Below are 18,204 nucleotides of genomic sequence, written 5' to 3'. Positions count from 1 at the left end.
TTAGGTTCAGTTCCTGGGTCCCAGTAATGGGGAAGAAAAAATCTCCCTGTATCCCTGATAATGTTGTCTTGCAGGAAAAAAAAAAAGATTCAGAGGTAATCCTTTTTTGTTTTTCATTAAACACTCTTAAAGCATTTATTGCAATAACAAATTAGCTTTTGAAAAGTTCAGCTTTTTAATGTAATGTTGGCATGTTAAATTTTATGGTATGTCAGATCTTATTTATTTTGGAATTGAATCACCTAAAGAATGTCAAGTTGAACAAATATGTATTATAGGCAAAAGTTAAACATATTTAATTAGTTTATTAAATTATAAATTTAATAGTTATGTACAATATTTTTCATAACATATTATTTTTATATTTGTATATATTTTAAATCTGAAAGTATTCATATAAGTATATAAATTATCTATTTTTCTAAATTATATTAATATTATAAATATACTTACTATGTTATGATAAACTTTTGTAACAATTATCATAAATTAAAAATTGCAGATTAGTAAATTTATTAAACTTACAAATTACCAAATTTTACAGTGTGTCTTAGATCTTATTTATCCTGGAATTGAATCACCTCAAGAGTGTCAAGGTGAATAAATATGTATTAGAGGCAATAGTTAAACATTATTTAAAACTATTTTAAAAGGACATAGAAAAACTGGAGTAAAGATTGGCAAACAGCCCCTGGCTTATTTTGTAAATAAGTTTTTGTTGCGGCACAGCTTTCTTCACTGTTGACGTGCTGCCTGTGCCACTTTGGCAGCCTGGCTGAGTCAGATTATGGTAAGGAGACGTGTGGCCTGCAAAGCCTTGGTGCGGTCTCACAAACGGCAACTCAGTAGAGCAGTGGTGTAATGCCTTTGTGTCAGAGAAAGACACCGTACTGAAGTTCATGCCGGGCTGTGCTTGCTGGTTATTTACTAATCATGAGCCTTTAGGTGATTTACGGCTTCTCAAGGAGCCTCGGTTACCTCTTATAAAAGAAGAATCAGATCTTTAAAATCTTTTTAGCTGTAAAATTCTGCTTTTCTGTGACTGTCTTAAGTGCCTGCTGGGGTAGAGGGTCCTTGGTGGTCCTTGTCATCTTTAAACTTACGATTCTATGTAACAAACAGGTTTTCTTTTTCTTTTTCTTTTTTTTTGTCTTTTTCTTTATTTTAGCCTGATAGACTAAAGCAGTTTAGTTTGACACCAAGACACTTTGAAGAGATGATACCACCTGAGAGACCCAGAGTAGCTTTCCAGACACCTCCCCCTCCTTTATCTGCCCCGCCTGCCCCACCTGTCCCACCAGTTCCTTGCGCCCTTTCTCAAAATGAAGACTTGCACAGTGGACTCAGCAGCACCCTTGGTGACATGGTGCATCCCAGGTGCTTGTTTAAAATGTTTTGTATTGGGAATTAGGTAAGGCCTTGCTGTGTGCTATGTTTAGAAGGGTGTCCTGCTGCAGATGATGGCGTCCTTCAGGGATGTTGTATCGTTAGTTAACGCTGCCAAATAATTTCTTCTGCTCATTGTTACTGATACTCTTTTTTTCTCTGCTGTTAGAAAAAAGGAGAAATTTTTAATGTTTCTGTTATTTAAAGAGGATTCATATTTTAAAAATGAATTACTAAGTACATGTTAGTATTTTTAGGTCATGCTTTTAATATCTTTTAGCATAAAAGTTATACATTGTTGAGTTGTTTCCACTTGGCAAACATTGAATTGTTTCTTCAACTTAATCAGAGAAGTTTTCTAATGTGGCATATATCTGTATGGCTTTATTTCAGTTTTGTTTCTGTTCTCTCTGGGCTTTCTCTAGGGCTGTTGGGATTATATTGAACATGTCAAACATACGTTAAACTCCTCTGTACAGAAATAAAACCCTGTAACATGGATATTTTCTGTCCTATGTTTATTAATATACTAACCATAGTAATGTATTTACATTTGTACATGGTTTTCTTAACGTTTTAACACATATTTCTGAGATGTCCTTCCTTTCATCAGGACTTGGTCTTTTATTTGCTTTTCTTCCAGCACTTGTCAGGCGCTTTCCTTGTTTCCTTTAACGACTCCCCTACTCCAAAGACTGAGACTGGAATTACAGAGCCAGAAGTGGTTTCTGGTTTGGATTATAGGTTGGAATGGTCAGCTACACTGGACTTACAGCCAAAAAGTGTTGTCATTTGTAAAAGTTGATAGTATAACATGTCTACAGTTGGAGGGTTGATGTGAACATTGAGTTTTCTATGTATAGAAAAAATTTAAGAGTTGCCAATAGATAATAGCCCAGCGTGATGGCACCACCTGTAACCCTAGCACTCAGGAGGCAGAGGCAGGCTGATCTCTGTGAGTTCAAGGCCAGCCTGGTCTACAAAGCAAGACCGTGACAGCCAAGGCTACACAGAAAAACCCTGTCTTGAAAACACAAAACAAACAAACAGCCCCTCCCCCCAAAGACCAAACGAAAAAAAGATTCCTTTCATAACAGTGTCTCTGGTTGTTTTGCTGATGTATCTGGGTTGATGTTGGTGGTAGTTTCCACTTGGCAAACATTGACTTGTGTTAGACCCACTGAGTGACTAAGAAGTGTGCAGTTTCCACTAAGTGTGCACATTGCTCACTAGTGAAGAGACCCTGGTGCCATCTTAGCCTCCAGATCCTTTAAGGGGGAATAGGTTAGTACTTGAGTGAAAACCTAGAATGTTCCCTTTTTCTTTTCTGTTTATCTAAAGTAATTTGCCTTTGCTTTTTATATTATTGAAGACTACTATCCTGGTAGAAACATGCACTGTCTCCTTCTCAGTACAGAAATATGGAAGTACAAGTTTTCACACATTTTAAATTTATGAACTATTAAAGATTATATCAGAACTGTATTGATTTTCAAGTAACTATATTGTGGGTGACTTTCTGTGAAAAAGCAGTTTTACATATAAAAAATATACCCTTTGGGCTGGGGAGAGATAGTTCAGTCAGTAAAAAAGCTGGGTGATGTGGGATAAATTTGTGGTCCCAGCGATGGGAGGTGGAGACTGGATAGCTGGGGCTTGCTGGCCAGCCAGTCTCATTAATGAGTTCTTGGCCAATGAGCAACCCTGTTTCAAAACACAGTGGACAGCTCCAAGAACTGACATGCAAGGTTGACCTGTAGCTTTGCACATCCGTGCATGTGCACATCCGCTCCCACATGCACAAATTCCTGTACTACAGTGGACACACGAGCACCCACGTGGATGTGTGCACAGCTATAGACATGCACAAACACATGCATTGTGTACACTGTCTTGCCCACACGGAATCATTTGTCGTCTGCGAGTTGTGGCGCTGTTTGTCCTTTCTGTCTGTGGCTGTTACCACATACCACATTTCCTTTCCTGGGACTCTTCACACTTCCCTCCTGTCTCTTTAGAGACTGTATGTCCCTGCTCTGTATTCCTTTAGCATTCTTTGTCACTTGCCTTATTTTACTGGCTGCTGTAAGGCTGTAATTGTGCATTCACTTGTGTCTTTTTCCTGAGGGGCAGGGAGTATACCTTTGGTTGATCTGGCACATAATGGCTATTGGATATTACTCAGTTACTTTAACTTGTTTTCATCTTGCTGAAATGTTCCTGAAGTTGTAAAATTTGTTGCTGTTTGATTTCTGATTCCTAATTTTTCTTGAGCAGTTAGTATAAAGTTGATTTTTAATTGCAATGATTTTTTTTGCAAAAGATTAAAATATCTTGATTAAAAAGTAATAAAGTATGAGAATAAATTTTTATTTTTATATTTTGCTGTAGGATTCTGCCTCTGCCTCCACCTCCTGTGCTACTACCTCTAGCCCCCAACTACCGGACTCCTTATGATGACGCATACTATTATTATGGTGCTAGGAACACACTGGATCCCAATATTGCTTATTGTGAGTTTTCTATATGGGAAACTTATCTTTCTGGTGGCTTAGGAAGAATATTTACTTTTATAGAAGCTAGAGTATGTAAATGAAAAAGGAAGGCATAGCTTCATTTAATCCAAGTATTGTATATTTATTGACAATAAATTTATACTTAATATCAAGTTCAATGTCATTAGATTGACATAATACTTGATAAGAATGTTTTATGAAGAACAGATTTGTTTTAGAGACCTAATATGTCCAGATAGCATATGCAGGGCGGATGTGGATGTGTGTCTCTCTTTGGTTTTCTTCACTCTGTTTTCAAGTTCACCACGATTCAGTCATGGGGCTACAATTTCCACTCCGTGAAATTTGTTAACATAAGATTTTATGAATTAAACTCCTGCATGCATTTTAGAGGACACACCATGGCAATACCCATCTTAAAATCCAGTTATAGATGGAGGCAAGATCCTAAGTTCAAGGCCAACCTGGGCTACCGAGGAAGTTTCTAGTCAGCGTGGGTCGTAAAACAAGACCCAGTCTTAAAACCAAAATCAAACTAATTGTGTTTCATAGTTATTTTAGTTTTACTCAGAGCTAGGAAGTAATTGTTTTCTTCTTATTATTATTTTTGTGTTTACTATTAGCCCAGAAGGATATGCTAATGCATGGGAGAAGCATTCTGCATATTTTCCTTTCAGGATAAAATGTTTTTAATAATAAGTAAGGGGCTGGGCAGTGGCTCACAGTGTTTATCCCAGCACTCGGGAGGCGGAGCCAGGCGGATCTCTGAGTTTGAGGCCAGCCTGGTTTACAAAGTGAGCCCAGGATGGCCAAGGCTACCCAGAGAAACCCTGTCTTGAAAAACAAAACAAAACAAAATCCCCAAATAAATAAATAAATAAATGTATGTATGTATGTATGTATGTATGTGTGAATGTATGTATGTATACACACGTGTGTGTGTTAGGTACTCTGAAGTAAATATGTTCTTTCTTCCCCCGTAAGATGGTTCAGGAGTGGTTGGAGGACAGCCTGCTCCTTATGTGTCTGCTCCTGTCACTCACCAACTAGCACAGCCTGTTGTGTAAGTATCTAGTTAAAATAATTTTTCTTTCCTCATCTAAAAAAGTGTTAATATATGCATAAGGTCTTGTAGCCCAACTGCTTTAAAGAGTTCTTATTGTAGCATTTTGTGTATTCATGACATCACATCGTTAACTCCAGAATGCTTTTTATCTTATGAACTAGAACTCTGTACTGTGAATCCAGTAATGCTTGTGACATGCCCTGGCAGCCACTGTGCTGTTGTTGGTCTGTGGTTCACATGCCCAGTACCTCCTGAGGGTCACATGGTATTTTACCATGATTGGCTTATTCTACATAGCACAAGGATCCTCAGCTTTCATCTGTGTTGTAACTTAGGTTAGAATTTCTTCAAAACTTTGTGTGTCTTCCCCGTTTTACTTACTCATTTATCTACTGGTCTGCATTAGAGTTGATTTATTACTTTAGTTGTTGTAAATGTGCTGCTATTCGAATCATTGTATTTCCTTGTTCCACTGTGCATAAACACAGAAATGAAATTTTTGGGTCACGTGGTAATTTTTTAGAGGAACTACCATATTACTTTCACAGTGGTAGATTATTTTGCCTTCCCACTGCCAGTGCACAAAGGTTCTACTTACCCCACACAGTCCACCACATTTATGGTCTTACTAGCTGCCTTTAGTGTTGAGGTAGTATTTCAATTGTGTGTTCATGTATGTATGGAGGGTAGAGGCCAACCTCAAGTATTGCTCCTAAGGAGCTGCCTACCCTGTTTATTGAAACAAGGTTTCTCACTAGGACCTTGGGCTTACTTCTAAAGCTGGTCTGGCAGTCCGGTGAGCTCCAGGAGCCTCTGTGTCTCTGCCTCCTCATTCCTGCTGAGGTTACAGTTGTGCTCCAACCCTCGCTTTTTATGTGGATGCTGGGGCTCAGACTCAGGTGCTCATGCTGGTGTGGTGTCTTAGTTACTTTCTTTATTGCAGGAATACCCTGGTGAGGGCATCTTAAGCTTATAGTTCATCATGGTGGGCATGATGTGGCAACAGGCAAGAAGAAAAGCGTAGAGTGAGCAGGAGCTTGCTGGTCATAGTGTAATCACACCCAGGAAGTAGAGAGATTAGAGCTGTACTAAGTTCCCTGTATGCTTTTTACACAGTCCAGGTTCTTAGCCTAGAGAATGCTGCGTTCCACAGTGGGTAGGTTTCTGGCCTCAGTTTACCTAAACAAGCCCACAGGCCTGCCAGGGGCTGGTCTCCTATGTCTCATCACACTTGGCAAGCATTTTCCTGAAAGAACTATTCCACTATTCCGCTTCCCCCATCCATTCCCTCACTGTAGATTCCTGCTCCCAGTGCTGGGCATTGAACAGAGTTCTTTATAAATGCTAGCTAACCTTCCATTATTGAGCCACATTTCCACCCTTCATGTAGTTTTGATGTGTGTTTCTTTATTGATTTAGTGATGTCAAGCATATTTTCATATCTGTTGGCTGTTTGTGTATCTTCTTTACGGAAATGTTTATTAATCATTTGTGGTTGATTCATAGTTCTTTTATATTATTACATATTTAATAATAGATTGTTAAAATATTATGGGTTGCCTTTTTATTCTATTGATATTGTCTTTTAATATACAAAACCAACATTTTTGTGGGGCCAGTTATTTTTTTCTTAGTTTTTCTTTTCGTGTGTACATGCCTGCATATGTGCACACACAGGTTCCCACAGGGGACAGACATGTTGGACCCCTGGAGCTGGCGCAGTAGGTGGTTCTGCGTGCTGGGAATTCATCCTGTGTCATTATCACTTAGGTGAAAATACAGATTGGGCAAATTTGATTTTACCCAAATCCATTTTAAAAATGGTTTTTAAAAGCAGAGATGGGAAGATTTATGAAGGAGGCACGTAGTTAAGGACTTCTCTTTATTTAAAACTTTTTTTAACCTTGTATTAACTTTTTTGTGCATATGTGTGTGCACACGTGCACAATCCTGCCATAGCACACATGTGGAGGACAGGATCACTTGTAGGAGCTGCTTCTTTGATAGTACCGTGTGGTCCTGGGCACAGAACAGCAGTTCCTGTACCTGCTGCCCCATTTTCCTGCCTTTTTTTTTTTAATTATGGTTTTATATGTGAGACAGTTTTAAGGAATTGTTTTTGTTTTCTTCTAGAATTTGCTTGTTCTTGTGATGAATAGATTGAAATTGTTTATTTGATGTAGGAATACTGTTGGACGGAATGAACAGAAAATCCTGAGTGATGGACTGATGAATTCAGGACTTATCTTTGAGGATAAACCAAAACCTTCCAAACAGTCACTTCAGTCCTACCAAGAAGCTTTGCAGGAGCAGGTACTCATGATTTATTTGTTTGATGCTGACTGACTGGCAGCACAGCTAGACCTTAGGGGAGAACAATAAAGGCAATATGGCAAGCTTTGAAGCAGCTGTGCTGGAATTGCTGTAGGAAACAAGATTGTCGGGGGCAGTTAGCCTTCATATGTAGTTGATATTTGAGCTGCAAGTTAGTTCATAGACATTCCTGGTATATTTGCAGAGGCTTATTTGTTTTATTTTTGTATTTCCCTATGTCTTCTTCTAGGGAGTTGCATATTTACATGGTTTGTGTGTTTCTCTCCTTTTATCCGGTAGGCAGGGTTGGTAGCAGGTGTTGTGACCTTTGGAGCCATCTTGCTGGCCCTAGAGAAACCTTAGTGACCTGTGGATCAGTTCTCTTCAGCTAGTAAGGTGCTGACCCGTATGTGGAGAAAGGGAGGCTGTTGGAGGGACAGTTCTGATCTTTCATTCACCAGACGTGGGTGAGAGGGGATGAGGAAGAGCAGATGGAGGGCATAAGCATGATTAGTGTTGAAATGCAAGGACACTGAGGAGGCCACAGACCATAGGGAGTGCACTAGTAGAGTGCTTACAAACAAGAGGCAGGCTGCTGCCTCCTGCCAGCAGTGGTTGGTGCTGCTCAAAGAAAACTTAGGAGCTTGTAAGGGCTGTGGGGATCGGGGTGTAGGCGCATATCTAAATTGAGGACGTTCCTGGGGAATTCTGCTTACATTTCTTTATAAAGTATGGACTTTGTTGTTTTGTTTTCTTGAGGCAGGGTTTCATCTGTGCCAGGCTGGCCTTGAACTCACTGTGTGGTGAAGAAGGGATTATCTTGAAATCCTAGCCCTCCTGAGTGCTGGAAATAAAAAATGCACAGCACAGTGCCTTTTGCTGTGTGGTGCCGAGGATGACTTGAGGGATTCCTAGGCAAGGGCTCCAAATTCCTAGCTCCTTGTACATTTTTATGAATATATTTCTTATTTTTAATTATATGTTTTTGTGTCTTTGCAAATGGGTGTTATGGCTACAGAGGTATCAGAGGCCCCTGGAGCTGGAGTTATAGACATTGTAAGCCTCCCTTTGTGGGACTCAAACATAAGTCTTTGCAAGAACAGTATTCACTCTTAAATGCCCCAGCTTTTTGGAAAATATCTTTGTTCAGCTTTTACATGGGAAAACATTAGAAAGAATTACACCTTTTTAAAAATGAATGTGAAGGTTCTACAGAAAAAGAGACTGAATTTAAAAAATCAGAATCTGGTTTTGAATGAGCCAGTGGTAGAGTTAGATTTCCCAATTCAAGAAGTTAAATTTATCTCCATGTGATGCTGGCCCAGCAATCTACTGCTGAGCCATATTTCTGGTCCTAGAATTCTTTATATACTTAATGAGTTCTGCGGGTGTACTGGAGTGAAAGAAATTGCCAGGACTGGGCTGGAGAGGTGGCTCATGGTTAAGAGCATTTGTTGCCTTCACAGAGGACTCAGAATAATCTTTTGGCTGTGTTCTTGAATTTGCCTTACAAGTACTTTATTGAGCTGTTTTGCATCTGTCTTAGTCACTTCTATTGCTGTGAAGAGACACCATAACCACTGCAACTCTCAGAAAAGAAAGCATTAAATTGGGAGATTGCTTAGAGTTTTAGAGAGTCCGCTATCATGGAGGAGAGCATGGTGGAAGCATGGCAGCACTCATGGTAGCTGAGAGCTGTGTTCTGATCTGCAGGTTTCAGGGTGGAGGGAGAGGAGAGAGAGAGGAGAGAGGAAAGAGAGAGAAGGAGAGAAGAAGAGAATGAGAACTGTGTCTTACCTAGGAATTTGAAACCTCAAATCCACCCCTAGTGACACACTTTCTCCAACAAGGCCACTCTTTTCTAATCCTTCTCAAATAGTTCCACTCCCTGGTGGGGGCCGTTCGTATTCAAGCCAGCACAGCAAATATGGTCATAAGAGAGGCTGGCTTGTGTTTTACTTTTTTATGTTGGATCTTTGTCTGGTTTTTGCATCAGGCTTTCTGAAACAAATTTGGAAATACTCTTTTCCATTCTATTACAGAGTAATAGAATGTTACGAGTGTTGGTTTAAGTTCTTTGAAAATCTGATAGAATTTTGTGTTGAATTTATCCAGGTATAGACATTCTTTAGTTGGGAGATTATTATTTCTTGGAACTTATTGGTTTATGGGCCTATTTTAATTATTTACTTTGTCTTTTTTCATCCACTTTTTTCCACATTTTTCATTTTAGTGGAATACTTTTTATGATGATGATGATGATGATGATGTCATTGAACTCACTCTGTGGACCGGGCTGGCCATGTCACTATGCTGACCAGAGGTCCATCAGCCTCTGCCTCCTAAGTGCTGGGATACAGATTTTTACATTATGTCCTCAAGATCTTTTGAATATCCTCAGTAACTTTGTAATGTTTCTGCTTTCCTCTTTGCTTTTTTTAAGATTCAGAAACACCCTCCTTCCCTGCTCCCTTCCCTCCCTCCTCCCTTTTCTCCCATTAACTCTTCATTCCATTGACTTTTTTGTTTTTTTGATAATTATTTATTTTTAAATAATTTCCCCCTTGACTTAGATTAACCTCTTCTTGTCTGTTTTGTTAGGTGTGGTTTGTTGTTTTTTTCAAGGTCTTAAAGTGCCCCATTAAGTTATTGATGAGCTCTTTCCAGTCATTTGATGTCAGTGCTTCATACCTTACTCATGCTTTCCTCCTAGTGCTGCCTTCATTATGTCCATAGGTTTTGGTATGTTGTGTTTTTATTTGCATTAATTCTAGAAACTTAAAAAATTCCTTCTTAATTTCTTCCTTGATCCAATTTTTATTCAGTAGGGTATTATTTAATTTACATGAATTTGTGTACTTTTTTCCATTTCTGTTGTTGATATTTAGCCTTATGCTTTTGTGGTCAGATAAAATGCAGTGTGTTATTTCAGTTTATCTATATTTGTTGAGACTTACTTTGTGTCCTAATATATGGTCAATTTTGGAGAAAGTTCCATGGGCTTCTGAGAAGAAAATACATTCTTTAGTGTTTGGATGAAATGTTAACTGTAAAGATCTATTCGATCCATTTGATTTATGGTGTCATCTAACTCCAGAGTTTCTGTGTTTTGCTTTTGTCTGGACCACTTGTTTGTTGAGAGCAGAGTATTGAAATTATCCACTATCATTGTACTGTGCTTAGTCTGTCATTTCCAATCTAATAGTGCTTCTTTCGTGAACTCAGTTGTGCTTACTTTACGCTTAGTAAGTGTTTACAACTCTAATAGCCTCTCAGTGTATTTTTTTTTTTTTTTTTGGTAATGAGTATGAAATGTTCTCTCTTCCTTCTGACTAAGGTTGGAGTGGAATTATTTTGTCAGACATTAGATTAGCTAAACCTGCTTATTTCTTTATTTCATATATTTGGAGCCATATAGTCTTTCATATTTTCATTAAAAAAGGTGTCTATGGTTAATGGTAAGGTGTGTTTCTTATAACAAGCAAAAAAAGATGAATCCAGTTTTCTAATTTTATGGTCACTTGTACTGGAATTATTTAGTCCCTGTACTCTCTTAGGTGTGCTTCATCTGCTCTTCAGACTGAAGAGTATTATTATTATTATTATTATTATTATTATTATTATCTTCTAGTATTCCCTATAGAGCCGACTTCTTGGACATAAATTCTTAAAGTCATGAAATGTTTTCTCCTTTGATTATGACTGACAGTTTTGCTGCATGTATAATCTGGGTCGGCATCTGTGTCTTTCAGATCTTTCTATTCAGGGCCTTCTTGATTTCAAACTCTCCACTGAAATTTTAGATGTTACTCTGATGAGCTTGCCATTATATGCAACTTGGACTTTCTTGCAGCTTCCAATATCCTTTCTTTGTTCCTGGGTAATCCTTACCTATCTCATCCCTGATCAGTACCTCTTTCCTCAGATTTGAGAAATTGTCTTCTATAATTTTGTGGAAAATATTTTCTGTGCCTTTGATCTGGTTTTATTTTTCTATACCTATGATCTGTGTGTTTGGTCTTTTTATAGTGTTTCAGTGTATTCTGTTCCTGTTTTTGTTTGTTTTTCAGATGAAACACTTTATTTGATCTGGTGGTTTAATTGTTCTACCTTGTACTTAAGATCTGATCCAGTGGGTTAGTGAGGCTTTGCTCTCTTCTTTTTCTGTTGTACTTCCTGAATTTTCCTTTTTCTCAGAGATGCTCTCTTCATACTAAGTTCTGTTTCCACGTTATCTTATTCAGGTGTTCATTTGCGCTTTTGCAGGCCTCGTCAGGCATTCGTTCATTCACCTCTTTGAGTTCCTTGAACATACTTATAATTGCTGTTTTGAAATCATTGTCTTGTTCATGAGCGAAGTTGCTTTTCTCAGGGAATATGACGGAGTCCTAGTTTTTGGAGAAGACGTGCTGTCTAGGTTGTCCATGTTTGTGTTTTTGTGATGGGGTCTAGGCAGCTGGAGTTAGGTGGTTGATGGTGTTTCTTGGCCTGGCTGTCCTTACCTTTATTGGGTGTGTGTTTGGATCTTTGCTATTGCCCCATCTTGTCAGGTTGTGGGCCAGCTGAATGGTGCTCTGTGTTTCACGTGGGGGCCACTCTGTTGGTATGCAAATGGAGTTGTGAAAAGTGTTCCCGGTGTAGGAGGGGTAGGTCACATGTGTAAACTTTGTGCAGGCGTAGGAGACCCTTGCTGCTGGCCTCAGAAGCCTACGGAGCTCTCTGGATTCTGCATGTGGCACAGAAGTGGTGGCAGGGCTGGAGTCACAGTGGGTGTTGGGGGTGCTCTCGGGGGTGCTCTCTGGGGTGGCCATTCTGAGCTGTGGTGGGTTGACTGGTGCTCTTGAGAACTTGGTCTTAGGAGAAAAACTGAGTAGTAGCATTGCTAATGTCTTGTCTCAGCTTCCTATAAATCATTATTTACTCTGAGCATGTCTTTATGTTGTCAAGATTCGGGAGAGAGAAGCAAGACGGAAGAAGGAACGTTTAGAAAAGGAAGAGTATGAAGCCAAATTAGAAGCTGAAATGAGGAGTTACAACCCCTGGGGCAAAGGCGGAGGTGGTGCTCCTCTCAGAGATGCCAAAGGAAATCTGATAAGTATGATGTGTCCACGAACTTGCTTTTAAGTGAATCATTTCAGCATTTTAGGAGTGGAGAGTAGAAAGAGGTGGGGCTCAGACTGTGTAAGGTTTCGTTTTGTGAGTTAATGCAAAGATACACCCCGGATTATGAATATAGTACATGTTAGAAAGCCTCTTGCTCTACAGAGTGATGTATTTCCCATTCTTTGATGATAGCCACCAAACTGCAAAGAATAATTCATGTTAATTGGTGCTTATCCAGACTAGTATTTAGGGTATATTTTATTTTGTTTTACCGAAAATAATAAAATTCGTATGGCAAGTTTATTTTAGATTAATTAAAGTTACAAATAAAAACTGGAATGATTGTGGGAAAGGATCTGCTTTTACTTCGTAAACGGAGTATTCTTGTTCAGTACCTGGCTTTTTTTGTGCTTGTGGGTAGGATGTCTTCATTTCAGAAACTCTGGCAGGTTGCAGAGTTCTAAATCCTTCAGCTATGTGCTTTTATTTATTTATGCTTGGTGTGGTGGCACAAGCCTTTAATCCTAGCACTTGGGAAGCAGAGAAATAGGTGGCTTTCTATAGGTGAGTTAGGGATAGCCTGGTCTTCTCAGCGAGTTCCAGGCCAGCCAGTTATAACCCTGTATCCAGAAAAAAACAAAAACAGAAAAACAAAACTGGGCATGGTGATGCATGCCTGTGATTCCAGCACTCAGGAGGCAGAGGCAGGCAGATCTCTGTGAGTTGAGACCAGCCTGGTCTACAAAGCGAGTCCAGGACAGCCAGGGCTACACAGAGAAACCCTGTCTCAGAAACAAAAAAAAAAAAGAAAAGAAAAAACCCACAATACCTTTTTTTCCTATCTAGTAATCATTCAAACACTGCTGTAAATACTTTGTTACCTACATAAAAATACTTTTTGGCTAGCTGTAGCTAAGTCGAATAAGAAGTGTAGTAAAGATAGTTTGGGGTTTAGTTATAAGTGACAAAAAGGCTAAAGAGAAAACATGCTAAAATGTTAAAAGTGGTGTCAGAATGGTGGGCATGGCTTACTTAGAATTCTTATGGATTATGCCCTTTGTAAGTATGTTTAAAGGTGTGTTTGAACCCACTAATAAGGGGTCAAATAAGGTTGACTTTTCTTCCCCTCTCCCCTCCTGCCCCCAGTTATTTTTTCCTTTTGTTTCTGCCTGTCCTCCTAGGTTTAGAACTCTGTTGCTTTCTCCTAATAGATGGATTACTTCAAATACTGCACAGGTGGACATTTTTATTTGAAGTGTGTATCAGACTATATTAGAAAATAGTTTTCATTTACTTACTCATGATGCTGCAACACTTAATTAAAAAGTCCTGTGTCAAGCCCATCAGCGGCTCATGGCTGTGTGACTCTCCTTCCATGTCTGTCACTTTCTGATATTGGTTGCTGCTGCTTCAAGAGAGGAGCCTTTTTCCACTGTGCTATTGCTCCAGTTCAGAATCCCTTCCGTCTTGGCTGAACAGTCTGGGTCAGGTGTAGTGAGGATGAATGGAGGATTCTGTTGTGTCCTGGCCTAGAACTTCATCATCATCTCTTCCTTCATTCTGCTGTTTCAGCTGTTCCCAAGGGCTACCAGCATCATTGCTCTAGAGCAAAAAAGTTTAGATTTCCTGTTTGTTCCTGGGACAGACACTAGTGTGTGGCTACTAGTAGCTTAAGGAAGGTGGAGGTAAGAGTTGTCAGAAATACACTAGCTACTCTGAAGAAGGCTCCTCAATTGCCCGGGCTTTGGGAACAGAACACTTCCCAGAACTTTTCAGGAGGCCTTCAGCAGTATAACTGGGGTTAGTCTGTAGTAAAGTGTGGCTCTGCTCTAGAATTGCTTACCCCGGTGGAAATGAAGATGATGCCTCTAAGATTTCTATCCTTAGTAGCAATGCTTAGTTTGTTCTCCTCATGTTGTAATCATCACATGAAACAGAGACAGTGCAGTATCTTTCAAGGACAGTGGAATTATTTTTAAATACTATATTCAGAGTGACTAGATTCATTGCCCTAAAGTATAAATTTTTGTATATGGGTTTTATACTTTAGAGATGGGGAAATGTGACTTTGGTTTTATTACGTTGAGATGGTTTAGGGAAGTGCATCATGATGGCCAAGGTGTACCCTGTGTGCTATAGCTGACTTTAATTCTGCTTACACGCGGGCTTAACTCTTTCTGCTTGCTCTTGTCTTCTGATGGGGGGAAGTAAAGAGTGTGAGTCTTCACTTACTATTCTCTTAGATCTTTTACAGGAGAATACTTACTAATGAAGTATGGCAGACAAGTCATTTTAAAACAAACACTTGTTTTAATTGTACTGTAAATAATTCAGTGTTCTTTATTCATTAGAACTCCATATTTAAGTTCCTATGAAAGCTAAGATAGTATAAAATGTCTGAGTAGGTGAATGGATTTATCGTGTGTGTGTGTGTGTGTGTGTGTGTGTGTGTACGTATGTATGTGTGTATGTATGTGTGGCTGTTTAGCAGTACAAAGGAATGAATTGTTGATGCATAAAATTTGGAAGACTCAAAAGTTCTGCTACGTAAAATGTTCATTCTGAATGTTACCTTTGAACATTTCTATTACACGACATTCTCAAAAGTTATAAAGAACTTACTAGAGACGGATGGATATGTTTTGGTGGTGGAGCTTTGCGAAGGTTAACTGATGGTAGGGTGTTACTGGAAACTACATGTGTTACACTGTTAACAACTGTACAAAAGTGGTTCTTAACCTTCCTAATGTGCGACCCTTTATCACAGTTCCCCATGCTGTGCTGGCCCAGCACAGAAGTATTTTTGTTGCTCCTTTATAACAGTAATTTTGCTACTGTTATGAATCATAATGTAAAAATCTGATATGCAGGATATCTGATATGACGCCCAATGGGAATCGAGACTCACAGGTTGAGAATCACTGTTATGCCCCCACACAAAAATATGTGGATAGAAGGAAAATTAAATCTATAAAATTAAAAGTTTGACCAGTTGAAAATGCCTGGCAATCTCTCATAGACTTGGCAAGAGATATAGGTAAACATTCATGTATATTTGATCAAATATATTTAATGCATTATCTTTAATTAGATTTAGATTTTTTAATGTATGTCTATTAAGGTAAAATTTGCATGTAATCAAATTACTCTTTTAAAATTTAATGAAGTTTGACAGTTGTTTTAAAAATCATTTCTCCCACACTCAAGATGTAGAATTTTTTCCAGAATGGCTGAAAGGACAGTCCCCTCTGTCCCTTTCTGGTCAGTCCATCTGCTTACAGCCTTTGCCCTGTAAACCTGTGGTCTGCCTCCTGGATGCCAGTGATGCCTTTTAATTTTGATGATAATCTTCCAGCATAACATTTGTGCGATTCTTTTCTTTCTGTTACTGAATGGCATTACATGGTTTTGAGGTACCGTCATTGCATATCTGTTTACAGGTGATAGGCACTTGTAATTTCTAGTTTAAGGTCATTCAGAATAGAATTGCTGTAAACCAATAGTACTCAACCTATGGGTCGTGGCTTTTTTACAAGATAGTTACTTATATTACAGTTCACAGCAGTAGCAAAATTAAAGTTATGAAGGAGCAGGGAAAACCTTTTCTGGCCAGGGGTGCTCACCACAAGGAACTGTCGTAGAGGGTTACAGTATTAGTAAGGTTGGGGGCACTGCTATTGTGCTCATGTACTGCTCTCTGCATGAGTGTGTGCTTTTACTTATTTCTCTTGGGTAAATGCTTAGGAATAGAGTCAGTTGGTTGCATAGTGATTTGTTTGCTTGGTTTTTTTTTTTTGTGTGTGTTAAAGTTTTGTTAGAAACTGTCCAACTGTTTTCCAAACTGTGCCTTTTTTCCAATTGCTCTAAACTCTTATCGGCACTTGACTTTGTAGACCAAGGGTTAGCCATTCTATGCAATGTATATATATTTCAGTTTTTTACAAAACCTTTATTGTGAAATAACTTTAATACTTATACAAAAGAGTTGTAAAGATCAGCAAAGACCTTTCATTGTGCTTCCTTCATAGTTTACATTTACGTAATCATGGCACAAATATTAAAGCTAGAAATAATACCAATATTGTACTGTCCATGAAATTATAGATAGCATCTAGATTTTGCCATTTCCCCCTATTGTCTTCTTCCTAAATGCTATGGTGCATTTAGTTGCTGATATTGTTTATTGGATTATTCATTTCCTATTGTGTGCGTGTGTGCTGGATGTGTAACTGTTGGCTCTGGCATGTCAGAGGTCACACAACTTGGGAAGGTCAGAGGGCAACTTTGGGAGTCAGTCCTCCCCTTCCACTACAGTCAGTATCTGATAGGGAACCCAAAACAGGAGGAAGGCTTTTGTAGCGCTTGCTTTTACACAGTGAACCTCTTAGAGGCCTGCCATGCCTTTAACCTGAAATCTGCGATCTTGTCCACGTATTTGTCTATTTAAATCTATTTTATGCATTTCTTATACCACCCAGTCCATCCATCCAAAGTGCATCACTTAATGGATTTTATTATTCAGAGTTATACCAAAAGCAGTCAATTTTAGACCATTTTCCACATTGAATTGTGTTGGTACTACAGTGAAATACCGGCCAGCTCAGCACATCTAACTTTATGCTTACATCATACATGGATGGTTTTACCCAGTTTGCACATACTAGGCAAACACTCTGCCAACTGAACTAGGTATTAGATAAGTGATAGACACAGCAAGCCTGTTGCTAGGCAAAAACAAAACAAAACAAAAACAAAAACATCCCAAAGGTAGAGTTTTAAAATGAGAAGTGCATACTGCTCTGCAGTTCTTTAGGTAGTAACTTACTCTTGAGTGGGTTTGCTGGGTGTTTCTGTCTGATGCGTTAGCCTGAGCTTGTAGTATGGAAGCCCACATGGCTCTCATGCACAGCTCGGGAGGCTTAGGTTTCTTGTCTTTAGAGCTCTCCATAGCATCCCTTCAGTGCCATTGTAACATGGCAGTTGGTTTTCCCTGAACTGAGTCCAGTGGTCAAAGAAGATGGAGCTCACGTCGGAGTCAGCCCCCGAAGTCATGTGTCATGTCCCTGCAGTGTCCTACTGTGACGTGAGGTAGTAAGTCGACCACAGTAACAAGGAGACTTGAGTTCTTAGGAAGGTTTGCTAAAGCATTTGTGGACGCATTTTAACACTCCACTTGAACATGCTTTTTTGTTGGTTGTTTTTAGGAGAGCTGGTGGTTTGGTGTCACTTTCATTCTGACTTGAGTTTCGATGTGCTTGTTCTGTACTAAAGAAATTCTGATCTATGAACTGACAGTGCATAGTTAATATGGCTTTGATAGAATGTGAAAGATTTATGTATTCTTAATTTCAGTACCAGTTTTGAGTTGATTTCATAGTCCCTTTAGAGTTTTTAATGAGGTGCTTCAAACCTGCAGCTGTCATAAAGCCACTTACAGTCTTGTCCTGTTTTTCCTATTTAAAAATGTGTTAAGAGTAACTATAGAAATGTGTTTATTGAAATAAATGGATTATTTTTTCCTCTCAGCTGATTTGAATAGGATGCACAGACAGAATATAGATGCCTACCATAACCCAGATGCAAGAACATATGAAGATAAAAGGGCTGTTGTATCTATAGACCAAAATTTAGCCACTTCAAATGCTGAGAACCTAGAAGATTCTGCAAATAAAAACTCAGGTTTTTAATCACATTCTATATTTAAAAATACATTTCTAATGCTGTTCAGTAACATTTCACTTCTGTTCTTTGATAAAATTCTTAAAGTGATTGGGGAATCTGGTTATGTGAATTAGAAGTGTAGTGTATTTTCTTTCTTTT

General features: G+C 38.8%; 1 protein-coding gene across 20 annotated transcripts in view; it reads left to right on the top strand.

Moving 5' to 3' along the window:
* Positions 1-18,204, top strand: part of Cspp1 (centrosome and spindle pole associated protein 1) — a 107,074-nt gene that overhangs the window by 64,793 nt on the left and 24,077 nt on the right. For 14 of the 20 annotated variants that reach the window (XM_060385869.1, XM_021644440.2, XM_060385883.1 and 11 more), the window contains 6 exons: positions 1,169-1,377; positions 3,778-3,899; positions 4,887-4,965; positions 7,152-7,281; positions 12,229-12,376; positions 17,911-18,063. In XM_060385869.1, coding sequence (XP_060241852.1) covers positions 1,169-1,377; positions 3,778-3,899; positions 4,887-4,965; positions 7,152-7,281; positions 12,229-12,376; positions 17,911-18,063 — 841 coding nt within the window. The remainder of the gene's footprint in view (positions 1-1,168; positions 1,378-3,777; positions 3,900-4,886; positions 4,966-7,151; positions 7,282-12,228; positions 12,377-17,910; positions 18,064-18,204) is intronic. The other 6 variants (XM_060385886.1, XM_060385884.1, XM_060385885.1 and 3 more) reach the window with 2 other exon arrangements.

The sequence above is a fragment of the Meriones unguiculatus genome, chromosome 6 (genome assembly GCF_030254825.1).
Source record: "Meriones unguiculatus strain TT.TT164.6M chromosome 6, Bangor_MerUng_6.1, whole genome shotgun sequence".
NCBI classification, from domain to species: Eukaryota; Metazoa; Chordata; class Mammalia; order Rodentia; family Muridae; genus Meriones; species Meriones unguiculatus.
This window is presented reverse-complemented; position numbering and strand designations above follow the sequence as displayed.